The sequence below is a fragment of the Nicotiana tabacum genome, chromosome 10, assembly GCF_000715075.1.
Source record: "Nicotiana tabacum cultivar K326 chromosome 10, ASM71507v2, whole genome shotgun sequence".
NCBI classification, from domain to species: Eukaryota; Viridiplantae; Streptophyta; class Magnoliopsida; order Solanales; family Solanaceae; genus Nicotiana; species Nicotiana tabacum.
Window position 1 is genome coordinate 80109280 of NC_134089.1, and position 18023 is coordinate 80127302.

The window sequence follows — 18023 nt, forward strand, 5'->3', positions numbered from 1 at the left end:
CAATCAATTAGCACATTAGGTCCAAATCATGTAACAAAATCAGATAATGGATAAAGCCAACTATAAAAATTATTCTAAGCTCGAATTCTTGAACCCTGAACCAGAGATTCTAGGTTCGATCCCCAGCAGAGTCATCAGAGCTGTCACACCTCCTTTTTCTACCTACACCCCCGAGAAGAGAGTATAGAGGAGTTTTTCCACTTTAAGTGACAATCGAAACGGGATTTATTATTTAAAGATTAAGGGTTGCCACTTGGGAGATTTATGGTGTCCCAAGTCACCGGTTTAATCCCGAATTGAGGAAAAGTTTGACTCTGTTTAACAGTCCGCGAACCAGAAATTCGGGTAAGGAATTTTGTTAACCCGGGAGAAGGTGTTAGGCATTCCCGAGTTCTGTGGTTCTAGCACGGTCGCTCAACTGTTATAATCGGCTTAATTATCTAATTTTAAAACATCTTTGAAACCTAAGTGTTTTTTTCTAACTTCTGAAAAACCGCTTTTACTTATTTAAATAATTAATTCAAGGTCATTTAAAACATATCACAAGCCACACCACATGAAATGCACTCGTGGTTCACGACACGCTCTATTTAACCTTGTTGGAAATTAGAACCGGGTCACATGAAATGCACCCCCGGGTTTTAACATGTTTACTTCTACTATCATTATTCAAAATTATGGTACGGTCACATGAAATGCACACCCGAGCCCTTTTATTTAATTTGACATAGTTCAGTTGATGAATAGCAACCCAATTTCTATACTGTGACAAAATCATGCTCAGCTATAACCAATTCAAGTAAACGCGAGCAGATAACCGAGCGATCAAATTCAAAACCACGGAGAACAGTTACAGAATCAACGGGATCATATCACCAAACAAATAATTAATATTAAGCTTGCATAAAACGAATAGAGGATGAGAGAGTTGAACCTCAATAGAGACGGACAATTGGTTGTTTCAATGTTTAACACTCGAAATGTGCCGAACCGCGGACGAAATCCGAATTAGCACCGGAGACTCAACCAAACACGGATTCAAACCCACACTTTAATCATTGTTTACGCTGACAAAGATTTGGTCCAGTAGCCCACGAGACCATGTTTGATTTCTTCAATTCCATGAAACCCCTTTATGACTTAATTAATAGATTAAAAAACACTCAGTTTTCTTTAGATAAAAAAACTGATTGTTTCCCATTCCAAGGTGTTAGAAGCTGCAAAACATTTGCACCTGAAAGAACACGTTGTCTTTGATGGGTCTGAAAATGAATTCAAAATAACTCTATGTTGATAAATAAAGATAGAGATTTACAACATCACTCATCAAACCAAATAGAGCCACGATCGGCGGACTGAAATGCCAAAACTATGAGCCGGAACCTCGCCGGAAATTCAAAACAAATGGAATCTCGGACAGCATATCAACGAACACCTGGACGGACCGGACACCAGCGACCTCAAGCGGAAGCACGACCCAAAGAAACAACAGACTACTGACTGAAAACTATCGGCTTACGTAGATCTGAGGGCTATTTTGGATGGCAGAAAAATGGAGACGATGAGCTACGTTTTTGTTGTAACGTTGTTGCGCAGCTTTTTTGTGTGTGTGTATGGTTTTGTGCGTCGTGGTGTATATGTGTGTATGAAGGTGAAGCTCGCCGGAAATGGCAGCCTCGTGGTGGACGACGGTTAGGCAGTGTTGTGAGCGTGCAGGTTGGCTGACTTCTGGGCGAGTGTAACAGTGGGGATCCGCTCAGGGGTGTTCAAGGTTAGAAGAGGAAGAAGCTATGGCTGAAGGAGTTGTCGTTTGGGATGGAGTTGCAGCCGGGGGGTAAGGCTAGCGGTGTGAGAGGTTCGACGATGAGGGGTGTGGACGTCGAGTTGAAGACGATAGGTAGGGGGGTCTCTTTGCTGCGCAGGGGTCGTCGGAGAAGATGACGAGCAGGGGGGCTCTGTTTTTGCGCAGCTCTTTTTGTGTATTTTTGTCCGTTCTTTTCATTTTAGGTTTTTCTCTTTTTTATATTGTACGTTTTTTGGTAGGGTTTTAGGTTTAGGGGTATGGGCCTAGGAATTATGGGCTTGAAAATTGTGTGCTAGGTCCAAAATTAGGCCTAAAAATAGGTTGCTCGAGCCCAAGTTCTATCCTTTCCCCGTGAACGAGATTAAAAATGTGATCTCAATTATTAATTAGTCCTACTATTCAAATAATTATTAAAATAAAACTAACCATTAAAACAAATCTATTTTTGGTATTTTCAAATATCATACTAAAATAAAAATACGATACTATTTTTGTATTTTTTTAGGATTAAAACTGACTACAAAACATTAATGAACCTATTTTTGTAATTTTGTTTTCTTATAATAAACTAGAGTAAAAGAGTCAAAATTACTTAAAATATATATATATTATGCCTAAATTAAATATTTTACGCTAATATATAAAAAATCTTGGGGAGGGTAAAAAATCACATGTCTACAGGAGTCAGCGTACCTACTAGTCCTTCTAACTTGAGATGTGATATTTAAGTCGATATTGATCCTTTTGTAGCCCATGCGAGGTAGTATCCGATTTTGAGGACTTAATATCTTCTCTTCTATTGAGGATCATGTTATACACATTCATCTGCTTCGCTGCTTTTACTTTTTATGCTTCATACCTATCTACTTTCATTGTACTGATTTATTGGACCACTGGTAAGTGTCGATGTCGACCACTCGTTACTACTTCTTCGAGGTTAGAGCTTGATACTTATTGGGTACGCGTTGATTTACGTACTCATACTACACTTCTGCATTAATTGTTCAAGTAGTGAGACAAGTACATTTGGAATGTCATCTTGGCGCATATGCGTAGATGCTGAGGAGACTTTGTGGTGAGCTATATTCCATGTTACAATCCGCAGTATACGGGGTCCTCGCCTTATTCATTTACTATATCCTGTCTATTTTATATTCCAGACAGATGTTGTATTAGTATGATACTTCCTAGTAGATGCTCACTTGTGACATTGGATTTTAGGGATTTAGATTCTATTCTTGGTTGTAATCTGTTATGATATCCTGGTTTATATTTTGACCACGTCCGAACATTTAAAAGTAAAAACATTAGTATTTTTCTGTGAAATCGAACAGTTTCAACTATTTATTTCATTATTTATTTTGAGGGGTATTTTAGATTATCTATTAGCATATTGATGTCATCGTTGGCTTGCCTTACGATAGCGTTGGACGTCATCACGGCCTATAGTGGATTTTGGGTTATGACATATTAGGCATCTAATATTTTCTTGACATCACATATACCTATGAACTTGCAAGACGAGAGAGTAATACTATAGAAAAGCCAAGAACAAGGATTTCCCGAATGATATGTAATACATATGTTGTGCCAAAATATGCAAGACCAACAATAAGGGCTTATACTGGAAATAGGTACGTCAATATCAAAGTAACACTAAGAACGGTTGGAAAATAGGAAAATAGCATCACCAATCCAATGAGATAATAAGGGTAACAACATCACGACATAAGATAATGGAAATATCAGCCCAGATCGGATATATTCTATAATTCTATAGCACATCCAAGAGAAGCAATGACTCTATAGTACTAAGGACAAAAACATCACCTCAGCTAAGCGGCACCTTCCTGAGGTGTTTCGGAAGGGCAACGTATGGCTAGGAAACTGATATCTGTGCGGCTACTATCCGCCAACTGGGGTCCCCTCCATATGTTAGATGAGACTATCAGTGCCTACAGAAAAAAAAATGTCAAAAAAAATTGAGAGAGCAGAAAAGAGAATGAGAATGAAAGAAAGCTTGATTGCATTAATGAAAGCTATTACAGAAAAGTAACGCGGTGTCGAGGGGGAGAGACACCAGTATAGAGAATTATTTGCTTACTTGAAAGTCTGATTACTTGATCCCCCTAATAATATTTAAAAATAAATAAATCAAAATTACAGGACATGACATAAATAAGCTAGAGAATCATAATGAAATACAGGAAGTAAAACTACTCTATATTTACAACAAAAAGGACTTAGATTCCTACAAGGTAAAAACAAGTCTGTTGGAAGCAACATTGTCTTTAGCATCAGGGTCTACGCGCGAGGCGCTGACCGCATGGCATGGGCCGATTGTGCTGACAATGGGTGCGCGCTGGGGCGCAGCCTACTGAGGGACGTTGTTGGCATCTGCCTGCAGCTGGGCGCTTGTGAGGGCTATTGGTGGATCGACATACGCACATGCACGTTTGTCATTTGGAGTGGCCAAGACCACGGTGTCATCCATGGTGCTAGGAGTTGGGAGGCTTGCCAGCATGCCATGGGGCATGTTCAAGGGGTTATGGGTAATGGCTGGAAAGCTTCCCCATGACATTCTCCCCCACTTGAGTTGGCGACGTTCTCGACATCTTACTTTCAAGATAATCATCAATCAGGCTCTTGTATGCTTTAAGGTTTGTTCCCATCTGCCAAGTATTCTCCTCTGTATCATAGCCATGTCATTTCACCAAGAACTCTTTGTAATCTTTTCTTGAAGAGTGAATCACTCGATTATCGAGAATAGCTTATGCACGCCTTCTTCCGGTTGAATTGGGGCCTCAAATATTGGGTATTGTGAATTGGCTCCGCGAAGGATCCTCCATGTCTTCCCGAAAATGTTTCAGAAGGCTGACATGGAAGACTGGATGAATCTTCCATCAGGCTGGGGTATCCACCGGTATGCAACTTTCCCAATGCGCTTCTCAATGGATAAGGGTCCAATGTATTTTTGCAATAGGTGAGGGTCATGGACCCCTACAAATAAGTATCACTTTGGAATTTTCACCATCACTTTGTCTTCCACTTGGTATTCAACAAAGCAACGATTTTGATCAGCATGCTTTTTCATCCACTTTTGGGCTTTCACAAGATAGCTCTACACTATCTCCAAATTTTACTGCCATTCTTTCGAGAAGCCAGCGGCTCGAGGAGATTTTGACATGTTGTGGGAATAGCAGTTGTTGTCTGATAACAATTTGAAAAGCAATTTTGTTTGTGCTAGAGCTTTTTTGTGAATTGAAACATAATTGAGCAGCATCCAGAAGCTTCACCCAATTCTTCTGCGATCCGGTAACAAAACAGGGAAAGTATTCCTCTAGCATATCATTGAACCGCTCCGTCCGGCCATCAGATTGCGGATGAAAACTTGAATTGTGGCTCAACTTGAACCCGAGGCACTTAAAGAGCTGAGTCCAAAAGTTGCTAGTGAAGCGAGAGTCTCAATCACTAATGATGTCTTTAGGCAGGCCTTGACAACATGAGAGAAGAAGAGTTGAGTTGTATCTTCTGCTGATATATATTTTGGGGTTGCTATAAATATAACGTATTTTCAAAACTGATCTACCACAAACAAGATAGTTGTAAGATCTCCGACCTTAGGTAATCCAGTGATGAAATCCAATGACATGCTTTCCCCAAGGTCTTTTTGGAACAGGCAATGGCTCTAAAAGCCCCGCTTGTGTCAAGCGGTCAGACTTGTCTTTCTAGTATACTGGGCAAGTCTTCACATACTGAGCAACATCATCTGCCAATTGAGGCCAATAATAAGCACGGCGCAACAATGTCATGGTGCGTTCTTCCCTTGGGTGGCCGGCCTACAAAGTATCATGGCACCATCAGAAGAGTCCTTTGGAGATCTCCTCCTTTAGAAACATAAAGTCGATTCTCTTTCACCTTCGAGATAATTATTAGTAAATTTAGACAATTGAAGAATTTTGAACAGTATAACATAAGTTTAAGAAAAATAAAAATACTCCAAGAGTAAGAAAATATATATCAATGTTATATTAAAAAAAATAGTATCAAAATATTAAGCCAATTAATAAGTTAATAAAAAGTCATATTACTAAATATATAGTACTAAGTACTTGATAATTAATAAAGAATAAATAATTTATTTGATTAATATATGATGTGTAATTTGTATAGATTTTATTATATTTTCGCACACTGCATTAAAAAATAAAATAACATTAATATTTATTTTTAAAAAATATATCAAATCATAATTTTATAAAATTAATATTCTATTAAATAATCTGCGCATCGCACGGTTTTCTAACACTACTTACGGAAAGGTCAATATACAAATTATAGTGTCACGTCACGAGTTTACTATCAGATTTTCTAAGCTCCCTTATTAACCACGCAAAGAAAAGCAGTTTAGATAAAAGAAAGCAGATAACAAAAAGAACAGCCCCCCCTGATATTTAGAGGAAAGAGTGTTGTACTCTTCATCAACCGGAGTCATAGAATTGTCCCAATTCTGGTAAAACCATTTTCTCCTATATCCCTCTCTTCTCTTTCTTCTTTCTTCTCACCCCCCGATCTATCAAGAAAACACCCTTCACACCTACTCTTTACCCAGTAACCCCAGATCTTCAATCCCACTGAAATTCTTGTTTCAATTTTCCCAGTTGAGCAGCAGCTTTTAGCTGAGATTGAGTATTTATTATGTGTATGTAGAACTTGTGTACATATGAAAGAGTGACGAGTTGGGTTTAGGAAATTTTTTTGATGGATACACAAAGCTGGAAAGATGTGTACAGGGGCATGTCATCCGATAACATCAAGGGGTTGGTTCTTGCTTTGTCATCAAGCGTATTCATTGGTGCTAGCTTCATTGTTAAGAAAAAGGGGTTAAAGAAAGCTGGTGCTTCTGGTGTCAGAGCTGGTACTAACATCATTTATACTCCCTTTTCAATTTTGAAATAGATATAGAAGATTCATATATAATTGATTTAGTTTGCGTGTACTTGTGAATTTCTTTGCTTTAGTGAATAATAGAGGACTGCTGCTAAAGCAACGATTATCTTTATTGGCAATATTCTTTTTTTAAACGGATGCATACATAAGTTTTACCTAAACAAATGCCACTGGTGGAGCTACATGCAATTAAAGGAATTGAATCCCCTTCTTCGAAAAGTTATACCGCATAAATTGAGTAAAAATAATTTTTTTATTCATATATAGAATTTTGAATTCACTTAACATAAAAGAAATATAGATTTAAATCCCAAATGTGCCATTTTTGAACCTTGTCACAACTCATGGCTCCACTGATGGATGGATAGATGATTTTTGAAGTGAACTATGTTATGGGGATCTTATCAGTTGAACTAAACTGGTGAAGTTCTGAATGTGACAGATGGTCTCATTTATAGTAACCGACTGAAAGTAGAAAGTGAGCCAAGGTTTTATCACAGTTTGGTTACTCCACTCTTAGACGTGATCAGCTTAGGGGCTAGATTGCATGTTACCAAGTACCTTGATGCAGTGTCTAAACTGAATGCTAATTACAATATAATACGTCCAAGGTCCTTTTGCATTGTGGCGTAGTAGTAGCAGTAGATGTTGTTGTATCAGAACAACTAGGAAGAGTTCTGAAAAAGGAATACAAAAAAGGTGCTACATAACCAAGTAAAAAAGTGAGAACTTGTGGTTTAGGATTTTGTAAGCTGGTATATTCAAATTTGTTTGAAGATCAGCTTTAAAGAATTCTTATGAGTTCTCATTAATGATAATTAACTTGAGGTGTTTGGTCTAGAGGTTTAGAGATGGAGCAAATGAACGATGATATTATTGAGCAATAATCTCCTACAAATACATGTATGTAACAAACTAGAGAGAATTTAGGACTAGACTAACATCGCATCTAATCATCTAGATAAGATTCGATAGGTTCAAAAGAATATAAATTCAAATCAAACTCTTCAACTAATGATAAGAATGAATTATATGATTCTAACTAATCGATCTTGCTAGTGCTTATCTTAATACACCCCCTCAAGTTAGGTGTGGTGCAGCGACACCTAACTTGTCTAAGCGGCGTAAGAAGGTTTGCTTGGGCAGCGGCATGGTGAGAATATCTGCAGCTTAGTCGACGAAGAGCAAGTGTTTCACGACAGTGTGATGTCAAGCCGAGTGGTTGTGAAACACATGCCCTATATCGACCAAGTTGCAGAGATTCCCACCAAGCTGCTACGGTGCTACCCAACCCGGTCTTCTTCTGGTGCTTAGATACATCAGGTATTACTGCACCACACATAACTTGAGGGGTGTATTAAGTTAAGCACTGGTAAGATCAGTTAGTTAGCCTTAGGTTATTCATTCTTATCCATAAATTATAGAGTTTTTTTATTTGTATTGGTTTGAATCTATCTAATCGTATGTAGAAGTTTCAATAATTAGATATGGATCTAGTCTAGTCCTAGATTCTTTCTAATTAGTTACACACACATGTATGTATAGGAGATTTTTTATCATTATTATTATCACTAGAGTTTGCTCCTCTTCTCAAGCTCTTTATGTTGTATCTAATCATCTAGATAGATTCAAAAGAATATAAATACAAATCAAACTCTACATCTAATGAATAACCCAAGGCTAACTAACCGATCTTACTAGTGCTTATCTTAATATGGTCGAGTACCTAGTTCCCCCCTTGGTCTAATAATAAACTTGTTATCCCATCTTTGCTTAATAATAGCCTTTTCCAACTTGAATGTGGAGATAACGTTGACCTCTTTGGTTAACTGTCCCTGCTCTTGATGTTTACTTGGCCATGATACTCATTGTCCTTTCGATGCTATTTAGACTTGGTTGAATCCATTGAATATGAAATGTTAGAGTAATTATTGTTGTTTCAAGTGGTATTTGGACTTGAAATTGGCATGTTGTGGATTGGTAAATGTAGTGTAGCCTCAAATAGTCAACCAACAAATCCATCTATATATGATTGCCAACCCTATTTGCATTTGTTGTTCCATAGTACTATAGTTGCTTGGTTTCAAATATTTTAACCTTAAACATTTGTTGGAAGGTACTCCCATTGTCCCAATTTATATGGCACACTTTGATTTTTAGTTTGTCCCAAAAAGAATGTCACCTTTATATATTCAGGGACAGTTGAACATTAGAACTCCTTTTACCTTTAATGAAATGATGTGTAGCCACACAAATATCCGAGTCTTGTTTTCGATCATAAATTTTCAAAAGTCTTTCTTTCTTTCTTAAACTCCGTACCTAATCAAATGGTGCCACATAAATCGGGACAGAGGGAGTAGTTCATTACATATTGCAACTAATCAACCACTTAAGGGCAGCATGCCCAATGCTCAATCTGGGAACTTATAGTTAGAAAATTTTCACACATGATATATTTGGTCATTCATCTACATTCACATTAGTTTTTAGGATTCTTATACTTTACCAAGTGTCTTTTGATCTCCTACATGGTTTATAATGCTTTTCTTTAAAGTCAACATTTGGTGATACACTGTTTCTATGGCTTAACAGAATTTATTTTGCAGGAGTTGGAGGATACTCATACCTATATGAGCCTCTTTGGTGGGTCGGCATGATAACAAGTGAGTTATATACTACAATGCAGTTGTTGGCTTCACATTTTTACCCCCTGTTAAATTAAAGAAATTTGAACACCCCCCCCCCTTTTATTTCTGGCTTATATGCTTTAAGTTGCATAGTTCTCACTGTTAATGTACATGCTCTATGAAAAAGAACAAGTTTTATGCGTTGTTTGATTAAAATATAACTATTTCTTGCTCCATTAGATCATCCTGCATGTTCTTGTAATATGCATAATGTGATTAAGCCTCTCCCCTTTTTAAGACGCTTTTGGTTCTTTTTTTTTTTAGGCTCTTCTTCTTTTCCCCAATAAATAAAATAAAATTGGAAAATATAGACCAGCTTCAACAAAGAAAGAAACAAGATCTTAAAAAAGAGAAGCTAATTTATTGAACATTATATCGAGCATTACGGTAAACTATAAAGTCTCTTCCTCTGAATGACATGCAGCTGTCTATATCTGAAACTGATCTTGTGTATATGTCCGCTCTCTGAGTTATCTGGTATTCATACTACAAAGTTTTAGGTTTAGAAAGAATAATTACATGAAAACATCATTTGGTGCTAACTATTTAAGTCCACTAACGAACCTGTCTCTCTACAAGCTCCTCCTTAATGCTCATCTTCTGAATTGCTTTACTTGTTCAAGCCAGAGGGGGATCCTCATCTTTCTTATATCCTGGTTGTAACTTTTTCTCGATGAAATTGTGGTGGGAGGGCAGCAAGTTAGTCTGTTAAGAGTTTAGCAAGATCAATCTTAAGATATCCAGTCTAAGACCTTCAATTGGCTTATTATAAATATTCTTCCTGCTCGGATGATGAGGGTGGAATTATGCTGTTCCCATCTGCTCTGTGTTTTCTTCCTTTCCAAATAAGACGTGGTGAGAGGGGAATGACAATATTACTTTTGGATGGAAGGCTCCCTGCAGAGAATAAGAAGAAGGACAAGTGAGGTGGCACTTGGCAGAAGGGCAGCACGGCCTGTAGGGGAAAAGTTGGAGAAAGGCTGTTGCTAGATGAGGCATTAAAGCAACCCATCTGACGGACCCTTGTAGATAACATTGATCAATAGGGTAACTGTACTGGAGCGAATCAAATATCTTTTGTGATCTTAAAGCTCTTGCATCTTTTTGATGCCATTTAATGCATCTACTTGATCAAAAAATTCTGTTAATTCCTTCTTCTCCATTAATCTGATGAAAATTCTTCCTTCCCCAAACATCATGTTGATACCGCATGATTGTCTTTTCTATTAACGTTGACAAGATCGGCATGGACTTGAAATTTAACTGCTTTTCCAGATATTAATGGTTCCATTGACATCAATTGAAGTTTATTTGACCAAAATCTGGTGGCCCTTGGTGTTCTTATCCTACCATTTCTCTTGTGTTCTCTTACTACAAACATAGAACCGTTAAAGGTAAAGTTTCTGTTAAAAATAAATGGTGAAGTTGCCATTATTTGGTATAATAGTTGTTAAAAGGAGAATTGGGTTCTGAATGAAGATGCTGTTAGTACTTATTTTTTGAGAGTAGGTCTTTTATGCAGGATCTGTGAAAATTCTAGACTTATAGCGGAAGTATCTATACAGGTTTGAGACTGAAGATGAACTACTCTGTGTTTGATTTTGTTTCTTGAGGCGTTTCGTGGAGAAAGGATGTATACTGTCTCCAAACTGGCTTTGCAAATATTCTTCCTATGTTAATTGTTCAACCATTTCTTTCTCTTTTTCATTTTATTTGGATCTGATTATTTTGTTTTCTGGCAAGTGTCTGGATTTGATTATTTTGCTGGGGTCTGATTCTGAAGATAGAACTCTGACTGCTTGCTGCTATTGCAACAGTGATTGTTGGGGAGGTAGCTAATTTTGCAGCTTATGCATTTGCCCCTGCTATTTTAGTCACTCCTCTTGGTGCACTCAGTATTATAATCAGGTATAGTATATGTTGTAACTCATCCAGATCTAATTTATGGTTTGATTAATGATTAATTTGTTATTAAACCACAGTGCTGTGCTCGCTCACATTATTTTGAGAGAGAAGCTACACACATTTGGAATTTTAGGTTGTGCTTTATGTGTTGTTGGGTCCACCACGATAGTGTTGCATGCTCCACAAGAACGTGAGATTCTATCTGTGACAGAAGTGTGGGATCTTGCTACTGAACCAGGTAGTTTCTTGGTTCATATTGTTGTTGTTTCTTGTTTCTCCTTTTTCTACCTGATCTCTCGAGCTTAACATCTTTTCAACTCTCCTGCAGCTTTTCTCCTCTACGCAGTGGTGGTGATAATAGCTGTCCTAATTCTTATATTCCACTATCTTCCACAATATGGGCAGACACACATTATGTTTTATATCGGAGTGTGTTCACTAATGGGTTCTTTATCAGTATGTAACTGTTCATATCTGATTTGGTTCTTCCAAATAATTATGCATTTGCGTTTCTCCAATTTCCCACATGTATTTTTCTTATTGAGATTTCAGCTTTACTGTAACAGGTTATGAGTGTCAAAGCACTCGGAATTGCTTTGAAATTGACATTATCAGGAACAAATCAGCTAATATATCCACAGACTTGGGCTTTTACTTTGATTGTCATTGTGTGTATTCTTACCCAAATGAATTATTTAAATAAGGTGATTAACTCCTCCCTTGTGCACTAAGTTTCTCCAATATATCTGCAGTTTGCGTGATAAATTTTGTGCATATCTTGCTACTAATCAGTGAAAAATGTTTGTATGTTGCTAAGATAATAAGATTATGCCAGCCTAGACTTGCTCTTGCAACATTGGCATGATTAAGCATACATTTAACTCAGGTTCATTGTAGAAGTGAAAATAAACAATTAGGAGAATGCAAAGCTGCTTCTTTTTTGTAGGGAATTATTATCTCTATGCTACATAATGAACTATTATAGAAATCCTATCTGATTTCATGACACAGTCGACATTTTTCTTAACTAAAGCTTAGGGCTAACTTCATCTGACCTGGGAGTGTAGTGGTGCCCAGGATCTATAAATAAGATATCTCAGGCTCATCTCACAGATACCTGGGATTTGGAATCTAACTATTAGACCAGAGCGTGGACTGAAGGCTCAAACTTTTGCCGTTTTCTGAAACTAACATTTTATATTTAAAAAATCATAGGAAAAGGCGGCAAATTAGTTATTTTGTGTAATATGAAAGTCACATCATAAAAGCATGATGTAGAATAAGTTGGAACAAAAAAGAAAAAGAAAAGGAACAAGTTGGAAAAGCAGAGAAACTAGTACAGGAGAAAATTACTTTTAGGCTTAAATTCCCATATTTAACTGGGGTGGGATCAACTTGAACAGAGCTTAGTAAGGTTTAAGCTTGGCTTATTTGATGAAGTTCAACCATGTTTGTACATATCTAAGGATCCAACGTCTGAAGGAAAGGCAAAAGTGATTTTTTTATTTTGTTGCGTGCTTATAGTCATTATTTTATCTGTCCCTTCACGCTCTCTTTGATGAATCTTCAATGCAGGCCCTGGACACATTCAATACAGCAGTTGTCTCTCCTATATACTATGTCATGTTTACCTCTTTGACCATTTTAGCCAGTGTAATCATGTTCAAGGTAATAACTTTACCTCATCTTAGACATTTTAATGTTCAGTTTGCTTTGTGAATAATAACTACAAATTGTGCTGGATCTGGAACTTAACTCAGTGAAACATCAAGTTTGCTAAAGCCTTTTCCTGGTTGTTTGATTTTCTTCATCCAGTCCTTTTGGACACTATAAACACGGACATGCATGAAGTTAGGCATATCCAACTATTAGGCCATCTAATAACATTTTGAGGTCTTGGGTGGTTGAATCTTTGAAGGCAATTTGTTCTAATGCTTTAGGACAATGTGAAGCTTTTTGAGCATCCATATTTAATTATTTTCATGGTAGCTTCAAGATATCTTATTCTTCTCGTTGTGTTTGAGTGAACAGGACTGGGATAGGCAAAATCCAACACAAATTGTAACAGAAATGTGTGGCTTTGTGACAATTCTTTCTGGGACTTTTCTTCTTCACAAAACCAAAGACATGGTTGATGGTATGGTCTGCGGTTTTTCTTGTGGTATTTAAGTTGGCATCATCATAGGGTGACCAATTTCTCAATGCATTTCTTAATGGAATCAAATACAGGTCCTGCCATGCTGCCTGTGCGACTTCCCAAGCATGGTGACGAGGAGAATGGTTTTGGACAAGAAGGTATCCCTTTGAGGCGGCAAGATTCCTTGAGATTACCATAATGTATGATTCTTTTCTTTTCCTTCCTTTCCTATTTACTCCCCGCTTCACCAACATGTCCAACTGTTTTAACCACCCAAATTCAGCTGCACCATTCTCGTAACTTTTACTTCTCAGAAGAGACCACACTCAGATTGTATACTACTGGGGCACTGTTTTGTCATATTCAGCGAGGTAAATGAAGGAAGAGCCATTTCACAACGTCTTGGAACCATGGAAATACCAGAAATTTGTTCATGTAATTGCAAAGCCTGTAGTTAATCACACATGATCAGTTCCCAATGTATTTCCAAGCAGATTTGGTTCCACAAGAACTTTCGTGACATACCTGTAAAAATTATGAGTATATTTGATTATTCAAGAAGAACCAGATCTGCTTGGTTGTGGCCCGATTCATCGTTCAGTCACACGAATGAAACTAAGCTAGTTTGGCATTTGTATTAATGGAATTGGTTCTCACTTTGTAATAGAGCAGGCAAAATTAGTTCTATACATCTCATAGATGTAGGATAACTGAGCGCTGGTCTGGGACATAGTCAATGATCATATAATTGTTTGGCCTTGTTCCTTGATTGTTAATGGATTTCCATGCCATTGACATTGTGGGAGAAAGGGAAACAAAACATAACACAGGATTTAACCCGATTATGTTAGTTGACCATAGTTAGTGATAAAGTTAGAGGTGAGAATGTGAATATGATCATGTTAAGTTTTTGAATATTTTTTGAAGTTCCCAAAATTTGGTTTAGGGCAGTTTTTGGGTGAATTTTTTTTCCACTCACAAAATTTCAACTTTTCTTCAAATAAAATACATCACAAATTCAACTTTTAAAAATTATTTTTCAACACAATTTTAAATTTTTTTGGGTCAAGTTTATGTCCAAATGCTGGAAGAGAAGGTCACAGCGAAATTAGTCGTTAAGTGGAAGTGCAATAATATTTTCGCAATATTAATAAACTGGTAGACTTGAACGTGTATATCAAATATTCAAATGTTTGAGTAAACTAACTAGGATTAGTGCATTAGTCGTTTTTCTTATATCTGTTTGGATTGCAAAATATGGGTGAGATGTTCTCACTATTGCGTTCGTTAAAGCAATGAATTGAATGAAAAAGTGAAAACAATTTGTTCGACTAAATTTATTTAATATAAAACTCTTTTATTTCTCAATACCAAAGAGATAGAAAGAAGGGGTTTTGACACAGTTACCCACAAAAACAAAATTATTTACCCTTGTTTACCCATTTGTTTTCCTACTCATAAATTAATTACATTTCCTACCCATAATAGGTTTTGTGGGGAATTTTTTCTTTATTCTCCAATTCTTTTTTATTTCTATGCTTATTTTCTTTTCTTTTTTCTTTTTTTCCTTTTCTCCTTTTCTTTTTTTCTCGTTTTCTTCTTATTTTTTTCTTTTTTCCTTTTCTAATTTCATTTAACTTCTTTTTTTATATTCTTTTTCTCTTCATAATCTAATTTAGTTCAGCTTGAGGAAACAGAATGAGTATTTAAGATACCACTTTTACAATTTAAAATAGTAAAATATTCATATTTTTCCAAAACGAAAATATATAGTGATCTGAGACATAACAAAAAGTAAGTATACTATGTAACATAACAAAAAAGTTAAGTATACTATGTGTAAACATATAAGAAAAAATCTATGAAAAATCTATCCATAATATATTCAAACAGTTCAAAACTTATTAGAAATATGGTAATTACAATATTATTCAATAACAACAACAACATCAACCCAGTAAAATCTCACTGGTAGAGTTTGGGAAGGATAGTGTGTACGCAGACTTTACCCCTACTCCGAAGAAGTAGAGAGGCTATTTCCAGAAGACCTTCGGCTCAAGAAAATAAAAAGACAAAAGGAGACAATATTAGTTTCACAAAAGAAATCATAGGAAAAATAGGAACAACATAAAATTCAGAAGAAAAATGCAAAGCAAAAGCGATGGCTAGTAAATAGGTCCTGAACTAAAAAGCGAAATAGTAAGACACTACATTGCCACTAGCTATTTTAGACAAAAATCCTACCAGACTAGGCTCACAAAGGTACCAGGTATGGCAAGACTCAACTACCTCCTAACCTACAACCCTAATACTCGACCTCCACCTCTTCATATACAGTATTATACATAAAATGAAAACTAATAACAAAACATATTTGAAAAATTTAAGAAAAGAAGAGAGAATATGCGCTTATAGTATAGTCACGAGAGAAATATATTGAGCAGTTCAGACATAAACTAAGAATACGGATATCCCAAGTTTAAATTCTACTTTGGATTTGAAAATTTATTCTAGCTTTTATATATGTAGAACGTTTTCTCAGAAGTTATTCCGTCAGTTAACTCTCCCGGATTATGGTTTGTTAGCAAAGACGCACAATAATGTGAAAGCTTGAAGTACGTCACAAGTTCAACCTTTGTCGATATTTCGTCTTTTACAATTTATGCAACATATTACTATTTACTGAATCTATACTCCTCCAGGATAAGAGTAAAGTTTGCGTATACTCTATCCTCTCCAGACCTCAGTAATGAGATTTTACTGGGTAATTGTTGTTGTTATTGTTATATTATTATTTGTTTTGAATGTTGATTTATAGTTATTGTAATATTTACATGTAGTTTGCAAAAATATTTAAAAATAAAAAATTAATTTAAATTGAGAGAGGGAGTGAGGCAAACTCATATTCCTTGGAGATCCAACATTGCGCGCATCGAAACACGTACAAGATTTTGGCCAATATTGTCCATTATCTTTGAGGGTAGGTCTATTTTGGTCCCGCAAATATAATCCTAATCATATTTGGTCCATTAAGTATGTTAAAGTGGAGCACCTTTAGTCTCACTGACACAACATATTCAAACACTAACGGTGTTACCCAACTCTGATTCATGAATCAAATCTTCTGCTCTGAAGCAAAACGTTTCCTTTCCTTTTATTGGATAACGCAAATTATCACTTTAATGTCTCATTTTTAGATAATGTCTTCAAAGATTTTAACCTTGAAAAATATCCCCTTTTGTGCCAGTTTTCAATGAGAAAATGACATTGTATAGCCGTTGTAAAAACAATAGCCGAAACAATATATAAAATTTATATATTTTTTGTATATTGCAATGACCCGATAGCTCATCTAGAGTTTTAAACCTTAAATCCATGTTTCGAAGCCTCTGATAGCTTCTTTTAAGCCTTCTTCGAGTTGCGTGCGTAGTCCGGGTATTTTCCGGAAGACTTTATGTTAAAAATTGATAAAATATGAAATTTTGCCTTAAAAATTCATTTGAGTTGACTTCGATCAATATTTTGAGCAAACGAACTCGGGATTCATGTTTTGACGGTCTCGGTGGGTCCGTATCGTGATTTAGGACTTGGGCGTATGCCCGAAATCGAAAGGTCCCTAGCTCGAGTTATCGCTTTTTGTTGAAATTTGAAAGTTCAAAGGCTTAATGACTTTGAAGGTTTGACCAATGTTTGACTTTATTGATATCGGGTCTATATTTTAGTTCTAAAACCCGGTATAGATCCATTACTATATTTATGACTTGTCTGTCAAATTTGGTGAAAACGAAGTTAGTTTGACGTGATTCAGAGTTCGGTTGTTAAAATAGAAGTTCTAAAGTTTTCTTGAAAATTTTATTTGATTTGGTGTCTGATTCATAGTTTTAGGTGTTATTTTAGCAATTTGATCGCGTGAGCAAGTTCATATGTTATTTTTGGACTTGTGTGCATGTTTGGTTTGGAGCCCCGAGGGCTCTGGTGAGTTTCGGATAGGCTGCGGAATGAAATTGGACTTAGAATCATAGTTGATGCATTTAAATTATGGTGTTTGCTTCATATCTCGCATTTTGGATTTTGGTCCGAATTTCGGGTTTGGACTAAGCGAGCCTAGGAGTTGACTTTGTTGACCTTTTCAATAATGGCCTAAATTGAATCTTTTGCAATCGTGAGTAGTTCCTAAGGTTTATTTTGAATTATTTGGTTGGTAATTTGCTAGATTTAGTTGGTTTGGAGACTTGTTTAAAAGGCAAAGCTATGGTTGAGCGTTGAGTTGATCTTTAGAGCGAGGTAAGTGTCGTGGTTAACCTTGACTTGAGGGATTATGACTTGTTTTGCCTATTTGCTACTTGTTTAGATGTTGGGTACAACGTATATGTGAGGTGACGAGTACTTATGTGTTGTTGTTGAGTTAAAGCATGCGGGTGAGACTTGTTTGTTTTGTAATTTATTGCTTTCTTGATCATAATCTCCATGCTTAGACTAGTTTAATTACCAAATTGATCGTTCTTCCCGCATTTATGGATTGTCTATGATAATTGAGTAT

The 18023-nt window shown here is 36.3% G+C and overlaps 1 protein-coding gene across 3 annotated transcripts; it reads left to right on the forward strand.

Annotated features, from left to right (window-relative positions):
- The first annotated feature begins 6227 nt into the window (after positions 1-6227).
- Positions 6228-14173, forward strand: LOC107779263 (putative magnesium transporter NIPA4). Of its 3 annotated transcripts, none has more exons than XM_075222997.1 (10): positions 6233-6722; positions 9361-9417; positions 11259-11349; positions 11424-11584; positions 11675-11802; positions 11913-12050; positions 12922-13014; positions 13378-13483; positions 13576-13683; positions 13767-14173. In XM_075222997.1, the coding sequence occupies exons 1-9, from the start codon at positions 6566-6568 to the stop codon at positions 13680-13682; spliced, it is 1038 nt and encodes a 345-aa protein (XP_075079098.1). In that variant the 5' UTR covers positions 6233-6565; the 3' UTR covers position 13683; positions 13767-14173. The 3 variants fall into 3 exon arrangements, with proteins under 3 accessions (XP_016455141.1, XP_075079098.1, XP_016455143.1); XM_016599657.2 differs by having other exon boundaries at positions 13798-14173; XM_016599655.2 differs by having other exon boundaries at positions 6228-6722; positions 13576-14173.
- The last annotated feature ends 3850 nt before the right edge of the window (positions 14174-18023 follow it).

Excerpts from the sequence above, each read along its gene's own strand:
- LOC107779263 (XM_016599655.2), top strand. The coding sequence starts at position 6,566 with ATGGATACACAAAGCTGGAAAGATGTGTACAGGGGCATGTCATCCGAT. Across the intron at positions 9,418-11,258 it reads GTGGGTCGGCATGATAACAA|TGATTGTTGGGGAGGTAGCT; the intron begins GTGAGTTATATA and ends CTATTGCAACAG. Across the intron at positions 13,015-13,377 it reads CCAGTGTAATCATGTTCAAG|GACTGGGATAGGCAAAATCC; the intron begins GTAATAACTTTA and ends TTGAGTGAACAG.